General features: G+C 41.8%; 4 protein-coding genes across 4 annotated transcripts in view; 1 reads left to right on the top strand and 3 right to left on the bottom strand.

Moving 5' to 3' along the window:
• The window catches only part of LOC134183042 (uncharacterized), a 4,663-nt gene extending 4,448 nt beyond the window's left edge, over positions 1-215 (top strand). The window contains exon 5 of the mRNA XM_062650489.1: positions 1-215. This exon is cut by the window's left edge and continues 273 nt beyond it. Within this exon, the coding sequence (XP_062506473.1) occupies positions 1-86 (86 nt within the window). The 3' untranslated portion in view covers positions 87-215.
• A 150-nt stretch (positions 216-365) lies between these two features.
• LOC134183030 (MAM and LDL-receptor class A domain-containing protein 1-like) lies at positions 366-10,239 on the bottom strand. The gene is made up of 16 exons (XM_062650474.1): positions 10,164-10,239; positions 9,166-9,525; positions 8,712-8,744; positions 8,517-8,654; positions 7,711-8,067; positions 7,410-7,574; positions 6,243-6,581; positions 6,127-6,162; positions 4,874-5,020; positions 4,223-4,564; positions 4,017-4,157; positions 2,298-3,617; positions 2,132-2,216; positions 1,782-2,053; positions 1,062-1,352; positions 366-1,001 (listed from the first exon to the last, which is right to left on the bottom strand). The coding sequence occupies exons 2-16, from the start codon at positions 9,485-9,487 to the stop codon at positions 541-543; spliced, it is 4,449 nt and encodes a 1,482-aa protein (XP_062506458.1). The 5' UTR covers positions 9,488-9,525; positions 10,164-10,239; the 3' UTR covers positions 366-540.
• A 449-nt stretch (positions 10,240-10,688) lies between these two features.
• Positions 10,689-11,949, bottom strand: LOC134183488 (kelch domain-containing protein 9-like). The gene has a single exon (XM_062651037.1). It carries the CDS (start codon positions 11,947-11,949, stop codon positions 10,987-10,989), a length of 963 nt encoding a protein of 320 aa, XP_062507021.1. The 3' UTR covers positions 10,689-10,986.
• A 143-nt stretch (positions 11,950-12,092) lies between these two features.
• The window catches only part of LOC134183059 (peptidyl-prolyl cis-trans isomerase E-like), a 7,868-nt gene continuing 2,460 nt past the window's right edge, over positions 12,093-17,500 (bottom strand). The window contains exons 4-14 of the mRNA XM_062650504.1: positions 16,980-17,061; positions 16,876-16,911; positions 16,260-16,336; positions 16,099-16,194; positions 15,225-15,255; positions 15,086-15,165; positions 14,222-14,264; positions 14,104-14,166; positions 13,970-14,045; positions 12,697-12,763; positions 12,093-12,405 (exon numbers count right to left, since the gene is read on the bottom strand). Coding sequence (XP_062506488.1) covers positions 12,340-12,405; positions 12,697-12,763; positions 13,970-14,045; positions 14,104-14,166; positions 14,222-14,264; positions 15,086-15,165; positions 15,225-15,255; positions 16,099-16,194; positions 16,260-16,336; positions 16,876-16,911; positions 16,980-17,061 — 717 coding nt within the window. The 3' untranslated portion in view covers positions 12,093-12,339. The remainder of the gene's footprint in view (positions 12,406-12,696; positions 12,764-13,969; positions 14,046-14,103; positions 14,167-14,221; positions 14,265-15,085; positions 15,166-15,224; positions 15,256-16,098; positions 16,195-16,259; positions 16,337-16,875; positions 16,912-16,979; positions 17,062-17,500) is intronic.

Here is a 17,500-nt window from a genome sequence, read left to right on the forward strand (position 1 = left end):
CATTGGGACCAAAGTGTCGTTACTGGGCAAAGTCAAGAAGTTGCCCTTATGGAGAAGGATGCTATTTCAGTTATTCACACACGTAAACTGCAGTGACACTTTGATTTTCCAGGCACAACTGTTATTGCCTTGTTTCGCTGTATGGTAAAATCGAAGTTGTTGCAGTTGCAGGTACTGTTAATGAATAATTATTAAATATATCGAATTGTTGGTTAATGCAATGATTGAGTGCCACGTTTGTCACACACACACACACACACACACACACACACACACACACACACACACACACACACACACACACACACCAGTTACTTCCGCTTCTGCTGTGTCCGCGTTGCAGCAGGACACAACCGCATGCCTTCCTAGTTTGTCATCGTTTCAGTACATATTTAGTACATTATCTACATCAGCAACGTTTACAGCAATACGAGTTATTGTGGTGTTTCTACCGTACGCTGCTTGGTAAAGATGTCACTGCAGGCGGCCTTCAACTGATAAGTTGTAACTTTGCTGTATATCTTCCTATAATCTCTACATTCATTCTTTGCTTGACACTTCCATTTCATCTTCTGCAGCTAAATGACTCGTTGATATCAACCGCTCATTAACTTTTTGGTGAGCGACGGCAGATGGACGTTGTTTTTGTTCATCATGGAGATTCTTGTCTGCCTTGACATCAGTCGGACGGGATGACCGGCCAGCTGCTTTGCGGTTGATTCGTTTACGTCTCGCTGCTTTTCTCGCACGCATGGCAACGGCCGAAGTGTAAGATTCGTCTGACACTTGCAGAGAAGAGACATCTAACGGAGGCAGTCCCATCACTAGAGGTTGTCTCTCTGATAAATATTGTTCACGCTCAAGAGCTCCCGACATTTTTGTGCCCATTTTTGCCCCTTCACGGTGTCGACCTTCACGGTGTCGACCTTGACGGGGTTGATCTTTAGGGAGTTCATCTTCACGGGGTTCGCCTACACGGGGTTTACCTTCACGGGGTTTACCTTCACGGGGTTTACATTCACAGGGTTTACCTTCACGGGGTTTACTTTTACGGGGCTTACCTTTATAGAGTTGACGTTTCTCTTCTTTCCCAGAACTTTGTTTGTCCGTTTCCAGAGCCATCAATAGTGTCTCCAAATCAGGAAGAAGACCTGTAACCGGTTGTAAAACTCTAGACACGGAATGAGATACAGATTTACGGGTCACGGTTGTTGTAGCTTGTTCATATCGTTGAGAGTCGAATGGATACCACCTTCCCATCTCCAGACGCTCGTAATATAGTTCGTAATCAGAAACGTTCAACGAGTGCGACGCTTCTTCAACTGGAACCTCCCAATGCGACACATAGCGGCCTAACATATAACGTTCAGTTACAGATAGACCATGCAGTGGCGTCGCGGACCTCAAAAAAGGTCAGCCCCTGCACGCATGCCTCTAGATAAGGGTGTGTGTGTGTGTGTGTGTGTGTGTGTGTGTGTGTGTGTGTGTGTGTGTGTGTGTGTGTGTGTGTGTGTGTGTGTGTGTGTGTGTGTGTATGTGTGTGTATATATATATATATATATATATATATATATATATATATATATATATATATATATATATATATACACACACGCACACACACACACATATACATTGTCACCAAAGGCCATGCACATTCATCTAGTAAAATGGTGTATTATATGTGCCATGGTCCACCACCCAAGCAGGTCTTTCCTACTGAGCGACGCCACTGGTTAGACTATGTCAAAAGGATTATTGGTATGTTGATATAAATATACTTGTTACATCGATTGTGTCGGAGTGATATGGCAGGCTGCCGCGTCTCGTTTCGTTCTTGGTCTTCACATCTGCAGCAAGACGAGATGCAATTTTTTCAGACAGTCTGGGTGCTTTCGTGTCGCTAGCTTCGATTGGATAACATCGGCCCATTTCCAAACGATCATAATAGAGATCACTCTCGGACGCTTTCGACGAGATGTCACCTTTCTTTCTATCATCACCACCATCATTTATCTTTTCCTTTTTAGATTCCTGCCAAGGCAGCGGCTTCCTTCAATGGCATAGAGAACACAAACATTTAACGACTATACCGATAAGACGAATAAGGAAACGAAATGAAACATTTTACCCGTCAAAATAAAGTAGAAAAATCGCCACAACCAGTAAAACAAAAACTACTCCGGACAGTCCATTGTTTGCATTAATGATAGCATCTATATAGAAATAAGTAGAAAGCTCGAAATTGCAGAGATGATATTACATATGGCCGACACTAATATATCAGGCTAACTCACCTCTTTTCTTCAACATTGCACCACAGTTGCAAACATTGCTGGTTGGCCCGGATGTTACTACGGATGGTGATGGCATTACTGTTTTTGTTGCTGTTACTGTTGAATAGGATGTTGTTACTGAATAGAAGGTATAAACATGACCTTCCATGATGCTCGTCATTTGCGGCCTAAAACTGCTAGCAGTAGAGGTCCGATGTGACGTGATCAAAAAAGTGCTGGACTCAAAGTTGAGTGTAGAATAGAGTGACTGAGTGAATGTAAGATTGTCAACATGACTACGTGTCACATTCAGTGAATTAGACAAAGCGGCAAGAGTCGATGTAGAAAGAAAATCACGACTGGGCGATTGACTTAGTGATTGACGGAAGGTTTGACTTGGTGATCGACTGGGGAATAAACTTGGTGATTGACTGGGCGATTGACTTGGTGATTGACTGGAGGATAAACTTGGTGATTGACTGGGCGATTGACTTGGTGATTGACTGGAGGATAAACTTGGTGATTGACTGGGGGATTGACTCGGTGATTGACTGGGGGATAGACTTGGTGATTGACTGGTGGCTACACTTGGTGACTGACTGGGAGATAGACTCGGTGATTGACTGGGTGATTGACTTGATGATTGACTGGGGGCTATACTTGGTGATTGACTGGGAGATAGACTCGGTGATTGACTGAGTGATTGACTTGGTGATTGACTGGGGGCTATACTTGGTGATTGACTGGGAGATAGAGTCGGTGATTGACTGGGTGATTGACTTGGTGATTGACTGGGAGATAAACTCGGTGATTGACTGCGTGATATACTGATCGATTGACTAATTGATGGGCTAGGTGAAGAGGTGAGAGTATGCAGAAGGATTGTAGTAGACAACACCGAGTCGTGTCGAGTTTCATTGTACAAAGGCCAACATTCCGCAACAATTCTGTCTGTTTGTCTTGAATCAAAGGTGCTGTTTGCAGAACAGTCGAGAAGAGGTTTACAGTCGACAAGTCTTAAATCATCTAAAGCAATCACTCCCGTAAACTCTCCCTGAGCACTGACGCTGATTCGAACAGAAAAATCGTGACCAACTTGCTTCATAGGAATCTCTCTGCTTTGCCAAATTTCTGTTACATTTTTAATCCAAATTACTGGATAACGGATCCGGCCATCTTCCGTTGTCTTCTGACTCACCGTTATTTGCAAACTGTTGTTGACATTTGTTGACATGAAATACGACAACGTGAGACGACACTTTGTTGATGTTGGAGAAATTTTGACGCTTTCTATGATAGCGACTGAGTTGTTTTCGGTACTTTTAAAACTAGTCACTGAACCTGGCGAAGAACAAAATTTAATTTCCATTAGACACATTGACGTAAACACCTTTCAAACAATTGAAATCGATCTGCCCTAACCCAATGGGTTTCGGCATCTAATTTTCCATCTGTTACACGCACACGCGCCCACACGCACACGCACGCACACACAGACACACACAGACACAGACACAGACACACACAGACACAGACACAGACACACACACACACACACACACACACACACACACACACACACACACACACACACACACACACACACACATGTATAATCTTTTTGCAAACTCGCATGGAGATCACAATTTTGACGCATCAATACTAAACTGTTTATAAACTAATAGTCGCAACCTCTAACGGTTTTACTAGACAAATTTATACGCATCACATTCACCTTACCGGTAGCCATCGACAGTGTGGCGTCTACCAGATCAGCTCGTACATCAGATGCTAACAGCCTCTCCCATGTAGCACCGTCCGAATCTGTAGCAACTCGCCACCAAGGACACCAACCATCTTCCCAATCACACAGATTGTCATCTGCAACAATAATATCTCATGTCTAATACGCCATAAACCTGCAGCAATAAGAAAAAAACGTCTACCAGGGTCACATGCTCTAAACGTAATGTCGTCCAATGCGATGATACCATCCGTTGGTGGATTATGATTTGCCATAAAGACAACATAAAACAGGTTTCTAGGAACTAATCCAATGTAGATTTGATTCTTTTGCCAAGAGATAGTCTTATCTCTCGTCTCATTCCAGTAAGCCAAGCGTGTCGTTCCTGTTTCCACGTACGCAGATATTTCTCCCACTCCTGAGCCGTGCAGATGATAGTTAAACGACATAGAGCAACTGAACGCGGACGTGTTGTGCTGAGCAGTGCGCAAAATAGACACACTTTGCAGTGAACTATTGATAGCTTGACTGTAAACATATCGACCTGCACAAAAATATGTTAGCAAATGCAGCTATAGCACTACAATTAGATGCACTACATAAAGTTAAAACAGTTAAATCCTCCCTCCTCAAGTACATGTGTGTGTGTGTGTGTGTGTGTGTGTGTGTGTGTGTGTGTGTGTGTGTGTGTGTGTGTGTGTGTGTGTGTGTGTGTGTGTGTGTGCTCACATGACTGTTTGTCAGAGAAGTGCTATCACATGTGATATAAATGGTTGACAGAATTGAATGTTTAATTGGTGCGATTGGTATAGTTGATATCATATAAAATAATAAGGTTAGCCGTCGAACCTACCGTTCTCGGAGTCGAGCGTTGTGTCTTTGATTGGTCCGGTCTTTGTCGAAGGTGCAAAACCGTTTCCAATAACCCAATCGTGATCGTCGTCATCTTGAACGTTGTACCACAAGCACAACTTATTGTCTTCGAAATCGCAGGCACCAGCTGTGCACAAAATGCACACTTACTGTATAGCAGTAATGCCACAAACATGCAAATTTAAAATCACAAAAAGCATAATCATATATAGATAGACATGCAGATCCATGCATGCAGTTGCACGCTGGCTGTCTTCTTGTTATGTCTGTATTTAATTAATATGCTATGCGCAAGCCTATATAGACGAACCGTAAATTTCTAGGTTTTCCGGGTAATTTGAGAGTTAGGGTTATGTTTACGATTAGGGTTAGAGTCCAGGGTTAGCGTTAGAGATTAAGGTTAGGGCTAGGGTTCGGGTTAGTGCTAGGGTTACAGCTAGGGCTAGGGCTAGGTTTAGGGCAAGTGCTAGAATTAGAGCTAGGGCTAGGACTAGAGTTAGGGTGAGGGCTAGAGTTAGAGCTAAGGTTAGGGTTAGGGTTAGGGCTAGGGTTAAGGCTAGGGTTAGGGCTAGTGTTAAGGTTAGGGTGAGGGCTAGGGTTATCTAGGGCTAGGACTAGGGTTAGAGTGATGGCTAGGGTTAGAGTGAGGGCTAGAGTTAGAGCTAAGGTTAGGGTTAGGGTTAGGGCTAGGGTTAAGGCAAGGGTTAAGGCTAGTGTTAAGGTTAGGGTGAGGGCTAGGGTTATCTAGAGCTAGGACTAGGGTTAGAGTGAAGGGTAGGGTTAGAGCTAGGGCTAGAGTTAGGGCTAGTGTTAGGGTTAGGGCTAAGGCTAAGGTTAGGGTCAGGGTTAGGGCTAAGGTTAAGGTTAGTGTGAGGGCTAGGGTTAGGGCTAGGGTTAAAGTGAGGGCTAGGGTTTGAGCTAGGGCCAGAGATAGAGTTAGGGCTAAGGTTAAGGTTAGGGTTAGTGCTAGGGTTAGTGCTAGGGTTAGTGCTAGGGTTAGTGCTAGGGTTAGGACTAGGGTTAGAGCTATTGCTAGGGTTAGAATTAGGGCTAGGGCTAGGGTTAGGGCTAGTGCTACGGTTAGGGTTAAGGTTAGGGTTAGAGATTAGCGTTACGTATTATTGGTTTATATTGGCAATCCATGCATCGTTTGTAGAGGCAATGCATGGATGGTACTGGGCAATCCATGGATTGTCCAAATCTGCGCTTTGTGCACAACAAATATGTGCTTACCGGGAGCAGCAGCCTCGTCTCGTGGAAGAAGTGATTCTATGAACGAAATGCAAACAACAAGGTTTACAAAATACTTATCGGTTGCACCAATAATAGAACGAAACATCAAGCTACACCTTCAGCTGAGTTATAGAATTTCACGTCATCTACTGCAAAGAACCCGCAGCCAATATCATTTTCCATCAGCTCGATTGATATGTTGATTGTGAATCGTTCGTAAATTGGACCGACTCGAACATAGACTGTTGTCCACTGTCTGGTCGTATTTAATGGGTCATTCCATAATGCGTAATTTCTATCGGATGTCTGACTGATCGCAGTAACTACTGCACGTTGACTCGAGTTCACAAAGTAGGAGAAACTAAAAAAGCAGTTCCTGGAGCAGCCCGCCCTCACCGCACTTGCGACCGACAAAGTAGCAGCATCTCCTTGAGAGGTAACGGCCAAATAGTGACCTGCAACAGTCATAACGCAAACTTTATGCAGTAAAAGTATTGAGAAACAGTACCAAAGAAGAAGTTAGAGAATTTTATACCTACAGACATTGGCATAATTCTGGAGCCACCCTGAGCATGTGACTTTGATTAAAAATTATTGGACTTTCTCAGACACTGCAAGTACATGCATCTACAGTGACAGCTGCACTTTTTCGTAAATTCAAACAAGTTATAATGGTAAGGTAATGGCTCTGATTGTGCCATCCTCATATCTGAGATTGGAGGTGATCATGTGTGACCTGTTGAGATACACGACTGCTTCTTGCTGTCAGTTCAACCAGTAAATTTGAAAGCTAATAATCAAAATCGTTTTCAAAAAGCTTCAGTAAAATGACTTTTTTTATGTCAGAAGACACACTCAAAGATTAAATAAAGACTATACGTTTCAGTTTACTTGAATATTGTAAGTCTGCTCTTGTGACATCACAACATGGACGCGGGTTGGACATGGTAATGCATGGCGGCGGTGGTTAGTCTGGTCATTCTCTTGATCTTTTTTGTTGCTACGGGTAGTCAAAACGTCCAATCAGAACAATATAAATACCCAAATAGCATGATTTGATGTAGAATCAGCAGGTCAGCAAGTGTATTCACAATTCTTCAGTGTTCTGTTGATTTCCATGCCTCAGCTGATATGGGTGTGTGGGGTGTGGTGGCTTCATAATTATGCCCATGTCTGTACAAGTGTGTCCATGATTTGGTGTAAAACGTGTAGTCAGGATATATGCAATTGTTATGACAGTAGCATGTATTTCGCATGCCCATGCACTTTTCTATTACATATACCGTTTGCATTGACGGCGTTGTCTGTCGGAGGCAACGAGCAGTTGAAAGATGTTGATGCGTTGGCTGGAACGCGAGTCCATGTTAATTGAATAGAGTCTGATACCGCCGTCTCCAGCTCGCATAAATCGGTAGAAAAGTCGCACTCCCAATCCGCCACAATAGCATCTAGCAAAAACAGCAAACTAACCAACCGTTCTAAGTTAAAAAAAGACTAACCAGCTACAATTGTAACTTCATACTGCACATGTGTACATGCATGTGTGTTTCATAAATACTTGTACGTACTGTACTTATTAGATACCTGGATTACAATCAGCAAACGTGAGCGCATCTATTGCAGCGTCTCCTTGGAAAAACTCCTGCAAATACGTGACGTGCACTTGAAAATTAATGCGACTCCCCAATGGCAGATAAGCTCGATTCCAATAATTTCCTTGATTTCTTATCGTCTTGAGCAACACAGTTCCAGCTCCAGTTATCGTATTGTTGACCGTAACTGTCACATTTCCGAGATGCTTACGTGGGCCATCGATGTAGTAAGCAAGTGAGAATGAGCACATGAAGCTCGAGTTAGTGAATTTAGGACTAGAAAGACTAGTTGGACGCATCACAAATAATAGACCATGATATGAACCTTCAACATAGCTGTAATACGAGCCTACGAAAAATCTTATTAGAGAAAGTAAATATACTATGTGCGCGCCACACACACACACACACACACACACACACACACACACACACACACACACACACACAATGACACACACACACACACACACACACACACACACACACACACACACACACACAACACACACAACACACACAACACACACACACACACACACACACACACACACATTGACACACACACACACACACACACACACACACACACACACACACACACATTGACACACACACACACACACACACACACACACACACACACACACACACACACACACACATTGACACACACACACACACACACACACACACACACACACACACACACAGTGACACACACACTGACACACACACACACACACACACACACACACACACACACACACACACACACGTGATATCTTTGCCACTTGCCTGGAACAACGTTTGTATAGTCAGTAGGCGGCCCCGTGCCAGCAGTTTCCGTTGGGCCATAATTTCTCGTCCAATCAGCGACAACTGTGTCTGAGTCATACCAATCGCAGTTATCCACTTCAAAGTCGCAGATTCCCGCTACAAAACAAAACAATCATATTTACAGTGTCTGTACTACTGAGACTCTAAACTAACCTGGAAAGATTGCTGTTGGAGTGGTGGCTGGAGCTACAATACAATCATGTTAGAGTACATGCACACTATGACTTGATATTCATACAGTAGCATAGAGTAGAAATCGGACAGTAAACGGTTGCATAAACAGACAGGCAAGTAGAAATACAAACGAATTTCACTGTATACAGCAAGTCAGTTTGTATGATAAAATTACATTGGCATTTAGTATTATGAAACCAAATATCTTTGCTTTAAAGGCAGCTACCTAAACAGACCAACAAACAAATAGGTAGGCAAACAAGCTGGCAAGCAAATAGACTGACAAGAGAACAGACAGACAGAACCGACAGACAGACACAGACACCTACACACACACACACACACACACACACACACACACACACACACACACACACACACACACACACACACACACACACACACACACTTGCACTCGCGTTTGCGCGTATACCTTCTGGACAATCATAAAGTGTTGCACTTGCAATAGCGATTACTCCGCACGGTCCATTTCCGCTGTGCGTTATTGTGATGAGTGGATGGAATCTGACGTAGCGAGGATACAACTTGTATGTCAATTGCACCCATTTCGCTCCTTGATTTCCACTCGTCGTATTCACAACAGTTTCTGTATATAAATCTTTGATGATGTCTCTAAATTCAACAGTCACGTTGCCAACATGATCTCCGGACATATACAAGCTTAGTGTAAGTCGACATTCTTGAGCGACGGCAGCGACGAGTGGCTCATACAGCACTGTAGCTATTACGTTCATGTCTGGACTTGAAGAAGGATCAAACAACAGGTAGGAAACTAAAACAAATAAAAGACGTTAAGTCTTAGCAAAGGAGCAGCCTACTAGAAAGGATGAGTAAACTACGTGCTTGCATGTACTGTACAGTAGAAAGCTCATGATCTTGTTAGGAGCATGCACTTTATATGAAAGACTCTTTGCAATGTACATCCATGCAGTTATCTATACGTACAGCCGGGCCCCTTGGCCCCACGATTTCTAGATACGCTTGTCCAGTGCCTACTAGTCCAAACAACAAACACTTGCACCCACGCACGCTCACGTATAGACGAGCTCGTCACGTCTCTAGCTAGACAAGTTTCTGTCTTCCTCAACTGCATGAACAGGACGTACGAATAAATAACAAAAACCATAACAACTATTGTTAACCTAGTTAATTAAAGAATTCGAAGCCCTTATTACCTAGCCTTTACGAGGGGTTATAAGGTGTACTGTATTAGGAGTTCTAATATGGAGTTATAACCCTTACCACCACCCCTTAGATACCTCTAGAAGTTAGAAGGGATTCTAGGAGGTTACAAGCTAACCCATGCACATCACACCTTAATGATAAAATCAGACGTGAGTATATACCTGGTATAAACTCGCGTCATGATTTGTTGTAATCATACAAAATAGCCAACACAATTGCACGTACGCGAAGCGTCTGCGTCCGTAGGGCCTGAGCAATTGCTTGGAGACGGTCCTGTGTGTATGGTCCATGGGAAAGGCGAATTGGCATCCGTCCAACTGCAACGTCCTTGCGTAAAGTCGCAAGCCGAAACGACTCCTCCATATGCACCTTTACAGTAGAAAAAACAAAACAGAAAATTGGCGGGAAATTTGTATGAAGCACAAGCTAGAAGAATGTGCCCACTTGATCCCAACTGCAATAGCAATAGAGGCAGCAGAAGGTAGCGCACAACGTAAGTGTTCATTTGCTGTTTTTTGTTGCGGATCTCGTAGTTGTGTAGACAATCAATTCAGTCAGTGAAATTACGGTTCGCTGATGGCTTGTCTGGTAGCGCGATCGACTTCTCGTTTAATTATTTGACGTTAGAACCAATCGTGATTGATGGTAGAAACGCCGAAAAGAGCAAAAACATTTCTTTCGTCTCCATGCAATTATGCGCTCCATAGCAACAAACTATTAACGCAAGTGCGCATGCTTACAGTAGCAGCTATATTTAGACGAGCCGAGATAGATGTGTACATACGTACTTGTCAGTCTGGCATTAACTTAATTAACTGCAGCATATCTAAGGAAAAATATTGCGTCTAATAAAACAGCATGAAACGATGACCGCGTAAAGCTAATAGCCAAAAATGGAGTACACAGAGTAAGCAACTGCATTCCTGTTGTAGTTAAATTAAAAATGGTGTAGTAGAGAAGATTTAAGGACTGCTGTGTTGCATGTAAGTAGCTCTATGCACATACCTCAAACACACCTCATACAGACACACTCAAATCTCGTTTTTCGTTAGGAAAGTTTCATCACTTCATTGCGAGTCCTCCCGCTCTCGTCGAATCCACCATGAATGAAAATGTTGTCCCTAGCAACACACACCACGTGACCAGCACGAGCCACATCGCCAACACCCTGTCCCACTTTCAGCCACTTCAGACCGCCTCCTCGTACATCCATAACCCAAACATCAAAAACAGCAGCCTTCGCCTTTCCATCAAACGTCTCACCACCGTGCATGACAACCATCTCACCCACAGACACACTAACATGATTCCTTCTACCGCCTGGTGGTTTGGGACACGGTCTCAGGCCTGTGCATAGACAAGACAGTTTCTCAACAATTTTTGGATGAACGTCGATTGTAACAGGAACTTTCACTAAATATTCCAATAGATGATCGGATCGACCACCAAGTAGAGCCAATCGGCCTTGTGTCATGGGGCATGCAGTATGACCAGAACGAGACGCTATTCCCATTGAAGTATCCAAATATTGAAAACTGCATCCTCTCCTGGATGCATCACCAGAGAGTTTAAATGTTGAACCAGCTCTTCTCTGTGTTCGCAGCCCGCCCTCTCGGCCAGTAACAATAAAATTTCCATCTCGAAGTGAAGTTGCAGTATGTGAACTCAGACCGGCGCCTTCAGGAAACCCTATGGTCCTTGTATGATGCCAAGTTTCGTCTACACAATCGAAGACATGAACATCCGACGTACGGGACTTTCCGTTCCATCCACCAATCAGAATCAAGTACCGATCGTGTTGCGTCACGGCGACATGATGACTGCAATTAGGTGCCCCTGATGACGTAATCGAAGACCAATTCAGTGACGAAAAATCAAATTTCCATAATTGAAATGAAGCTTCCGAACTCAACCTACTAGTGACCCCACCGTGTATGTAAAAACAATCTCTAACAACAGAACCGGCGTGAAAGCACAGCGACGGCCCTTCACAGTTGACAGATTCCCACATGAGTTTCTTAAAGTCCCCGTATGTTGTTTGAGACCGCAAAGCAATGCGCGCATACAGGATTTTGCAACAGTAATATGTGATTACAATACTTTTACTATCAACAACATAAAAGTTAGGTATTTAAATAGAAAATTTTGTACACAAAGAAAAAACAAACTTTATGACCTGTAAATACCAATCGTAACACTGCTCATGACGATGTAGACTAAGATAGTAAAAATACCATTTATAATGTCAAATGTTGTTTTATTCAAGAATTACAATTATATACCATCGTACAGTAGCTGTACGTATAGATGAGTGGTACATTGCTTGTTTGCTGTATTAGAGTTTAGTCACACAGCAAATCGTACTTATTACCAAGTTGCTACATTATTGCTTCGTAGTTGCCTACACCTCACCACAGTCTGTAATGGTTACTCTTCGACTCGTCTTTCCAGCTTGTGTACCAACCATCTGCCACATAAAATAGCGTCACACACACACACACGCACACACACACAGTGACACACACACACACACAGTGACACACACACACACACATTGACACACACACACACACACACACACACACACACACACACACACACACACACACACACACAGTGCCACACACACATGCACACACACATGCACACACACACACACACACACACACACACACACACACACACACACACACGAGTAAACTATTAATAAGTATTGCATAAATAGTTTTATTGAATTGGTGTATACAGTAGTACATACTTCCATTTTCCTCATGACATCAAGTCCTTCTACTACTTGACCAAATACAACATGTTTGTCATCAAGCCTAGACACATAGATCATCAACAGCTGCTGCAGTAAACAGAATTCAAATAGTCATGCAAGTGTAAGTAAACAAACAAATAAATAAACACATAAACAAACACGTAAACAAACACGTAAACAAACAGATAAAACATACACACAAAATTGTAAACAAACACGTAAATAAACATACAAACAAAAATGTAAACAAATACAAACACGTAAACAGACACATAAACAGACAAGTAAACAAACACGTAAACAGACACGTAAACAAACATGTAAACAAATATGTAAACAAACACGTACACAAACACGTAAACAAACAGATAAACAAACATGTAAACAAACACATAAACAGACAATTAACCAACACGTACACAAACACGTAAACAAACATGTAAACAAACACGTAAACAAATACATAAACAAACACATAAACAACACATGTAAACAAACATGTAAACAAATACGTACACAAACACGTAAACAAACACGTAAGCAAACATGTAAACAACACATATAAACAAACATGTAAACAAAGAAATATAGACACGTAACCAAACACGTAAGCAAACATGTAAACAAAGAAATATAGACACGTAAACAAACATGTAAACAACACATATAAACAAACATGTAAACAACACATATAAACAAACATGTAAACAATACATATAAACAAACATGTAAACAATACATATAAACAAACATGTAAACAAAGAAATATAGACACGTAACCAAACACGTAAACAAACACGTAAACAAACATGTAAACAAACACGTAAACAAACATGTAAACAAAGAAATATAGACACGTAACCAAACACGTAAACAAACACGTAAACAAACATGTAAACAAACACGTAAACAAACATGTAAACAAACACGTAAACAAACATGTAAACAAAGAAATATAGACACGTAACCAAACACGTAAACAAACATGTAAACAAACACGTAAACAAACATGTAAACAAAGAAATATAGACACGTAAACAAACACGTAAACAAACATGTAAACAAACACGTAAACAAACCCGTAACCAAGGAAATACCAACATAAACAAGCAAACAAACATGTGATTGCATGAATCATGTGAGTAGTCACGTGAACAAAAGTCACGTGAATAAAGTCACGTGAATAAAGGTTCACTTGAAACGTAGACGGAACAGACTGAAAGGATCAATAAGTCAGAAGTTATACAAACACATACGTATCACTCACCAATCTGTTTTCTCTGTACAAAGAAAAAATTGTGACCCGTTAGTGTTTGGACCCGAATTAGCCATCGACACTGTACCTACAACACACTCCGACTCACAACAAAATTTCACAAAAATTACTTCAGCCAGTCTGACCAGCTCCCGTATGTTTCAATATAAAATTTTCATCATCAAACTTCACACCATAGACTGACTTGCCTGACAACAGTACACGTTAGTGATTGATATGATTCGAAGAAATTGCTTGTTGAACCTCCTGTGCCGTTGTTGTTGGTGAAGTCACCACCTTGACACATCTGGATGTTGATTGAGTAAAGGTAGATATGTTTGGAGTGATAATAGACAGACAGACAGACAGACAGACAGACAGACAGACAGACAGACAGACAGACAGACAGACACAAAAAACAGACAAACAGACAGGCAGACAGACAGACAATGCAGAGAGACAAACTGACAGACAGACAAACTGACAGAAAGACAAACTGACAGATAAACAGACAGACAGACAAACAGACAGACAGACAAATTGACAGACAGACAGACAAATTGACAGACAGACAAACAAACTGACAGACAGACAGACAGACAGACAGACAAACAGACAGACAGACAGACAGACAAATTGACAGACAGACAGACAAATTGACAGACAGACAAACAAACTGACAGACAGACAGACAGACAGACAGACAGACAAACAGACAGACAGAAACGGTTAAACAGACAGCCTGATGAACAGACACAAACGGACAGAGAAAGACAAACGGACAGACAAACAAATTAACAACATAAAATTAAATACAAACAAGCAAACAAACAAACACAACTGGACAAACCTACATACAAACATACAGACAAACAGACAGACAGACAGACAGACAGACAGACAGACAAACAAACAGACAGACAGACAAACAGCCATACAGACAAACAGCCATACAGACAAACAGCCAGGCAAACAGACAGACAAACAGACAAACAAACAAACAGACAGCCAGACAAACAGACATACAGACAAACCAACAAACAAACAAACAAACAGACAGACAAATTTAACATACAAACAAAACAAACAAACGTACACAAACAAGAGACACAAATACATTAGTGATACAAATTGAGGGATGATCCTGTGGAAGACACTGCCTTTGTAGCCAAACCCTTTCTCATGACAACAAAGTGCTCGGAAGTTCTCTACCCACAACATCCAAATCAAACTTCTTAAAACAGAAGATGACATCATCACCACCAACCTGCCGTTCTTGGTACCACATCTTGTCTAAGCTACACAAAAATGAAAGACAATAAAAACAGCGATTATAATATAATTATTATTTATCTTTATTAGTAGTATAAATTAATATAATTATTAATTATTTTTATATTATGTGTTAATTTATTTTTTAAATAAAATGTATTGTGTTGATCTAATTAAATGCGAGATCACGTGATCAGCAACTGTCTATCAGGTTGTAGTCTCTTTTCTCTGCCTGCCTACCTTGTCTGCCACCTCATCTCTTGTCTCATCCATCTGTCTGTGCATGCAGCTCTCAACTGATCCAGCTGCTGTCTGTCGGTCTGCCTGTCTGTCCATTTGTCTGTCTGTCCGTCTGTCTGTCCATACATCTGTCTGTCTATCTGCCTGTCTGTCTGTCTGTCCATCCGTCTGTCTGTCTGTCCATCCGTCTGTCTGTCTGTCCATTTATCTGTCTGTCTGTCTGTTCATCTATCCGTCTGTTTGTCTGTCTGTCTGTCTGTTCATCTATCCGTCTGTCTGTCTGTCTGCCTGTTCATCTGCCTGTCTGTCCATCCGGTTGTCTGTATGTCCATCCGTCCGTCTGTATGTCCATCCATCCGTCTGTATGTCCATCTGTCCATCCTTCTGTCTGTATGTCCGTTTGTCCGTCCGTCTGTCTGTCTGTCTGTCTGTCCATTTGTCCATCTGTCCGTTTGTCCATGTCTGTCTGTCTGTCTGTCTGTCTGTCTGTCCATTTGTCCATCTGTCCGTTTGTCCATGTCTGTCTGTCTGTCCGTCCGTCTGTCCATCTGTCTGTGTGTCCATCTGTCCATCTGTCTGTTCATCCGTCCGTCCGTCCGTCTGTCTATCTGCTAGTTGATTATCCTCACCAGTATCACAATCTTCCCAGCCGGTTGATTTCCAATCGAAATCTCCATGAAAACCTTCGGATTAAACTTCGATTTCTTTGCAGGTGGCTCACCAGTCTTCACACAATACAATACATCACACATACAAATCACACATTTTGTAGATTAGTTATCATCATTACTGCTGTGTCTTCTTCTGTTTGACCATCGCCTCCATTTGCCTGACTAACTCCATCTTCGGTGACTTCTAGTGTAGCACCTAAAATGCCAATGTTGCTAACATAGATACAATGATGTGCATATGTAATGTAGAGTAACCCAGTTGAGAAATAATAAAGTGAAATAGATAGACAGACAGACAGACAGATGGACAAACGGACATACATACATACATACAGACAGACAACAGACAGACCAACACACAGACAGACAGATCAACACACAGACAGACAGACGGACAGAGAAAAACAGACAGACAGACAGACAGACAGACAGACGGACAGACAAACAGAGAAAGACAGACAGACAGACAGATGGACAGACAAACAGAGAAAGACAGACAGACAGACAGACAGACAACAGACTGATAGAGTAATAAACAAACAGATAAACAGACAAACAGACAGACAGACAGACAGACAGACAGACAGACAGACAGACAGACAAACATACATACACAACAAACAAACACAAATAGTCAGTCAGCAGAACAGTCCACAGCAAGAGAAACCCACCACCGCATACAAACACAAATCTCGACAATACTGTACATTCTCTTGCCCACCATGCATACCATACCTGCATGCTTTTTCAGCCAATCATCATCCGCCCAAACTGCAACACAAAAGCGCAACGATTTGCACCACACAGCACACGCACCCTCTTGTGTTTGCATTGCTCACCGGCTTTACTTGAACCTTCCTTGACCTTCGCTGGTCGAGCAATGTTCACCTTTATCGTCCGACCAAACAAATCGGCATCATTCTAGAACATGCCGAGTATTTCGAAAGTGAGCCCACAAAACGGTTAGAGTAACAGATTGACAGAAACCGACAACAGACACAGACGGATAGACAAACAAACAAACAAACAAACAAGTAGACACATGAAACATGACAAACAAACATACAAACAAACAAACAAACACACAAAAAACAGACTAACACACACAAAATATGACAAACAAACAAACAAACAAACAAACAACAAATAAATAAACCAACAAACAACAAATAAATAAACAAACAAAGAAACAAAGAAACAGCAAACAAAGAAACAAACAAACACACTGACACACAAAACATGACAAACAAACAAACAAACGAGTGGATTGACACATGAAACACAAACAAACAAGCAAATTAACTGACACACAAAACATGACAAACAAACAAACAACAAACAAACAAGCAAACAAACAACA

The sequence above is a fragment of the Corticium candelabrum genome, chromosome 8, assembly GCF_963422355.1.
Source record: "Corticium candelabrum chromosome 8, ooCorCand1.1, whole genome shotgun sequence".
Lineage (NCBI taxonomy): Eukaryota > Metazoa > Porifera > Homoscleromorpha > Homosclerophorida > Plakinidae > Corticium > Corticium candelabrum.

Coding starts and splice junctions, on each gene's coding strand:
- LOC134183488 (XM_062651037.1), bottom strand. CDS start 11,949: ATGTGGGAATCTGTCAACTGTGAAGGGCCGTCGCTGTGCTTTCACGCC.
- LOC134183030 (XM_062650474.1), bottom strand. CDS start 9,487: ATGAACGTAATAGCTACAGTGCTGTATGAGCCACTCGTCGCTGCCGTC. Junction 5,021..6,126: donor AGACGAGGCTGCTGCTCCCG/GTAAGCACATAT, acceptor TTTTGTGCACAG/CTGGTGCCTGCGATTTCGAA. Junction 3,618..4,016: donor CACACTGTCGATGGCTACCG/GTAAGGTGAATG, acceptor GTTCTTCGCCAG/GTTCAGTGACTAGTTTTAAA.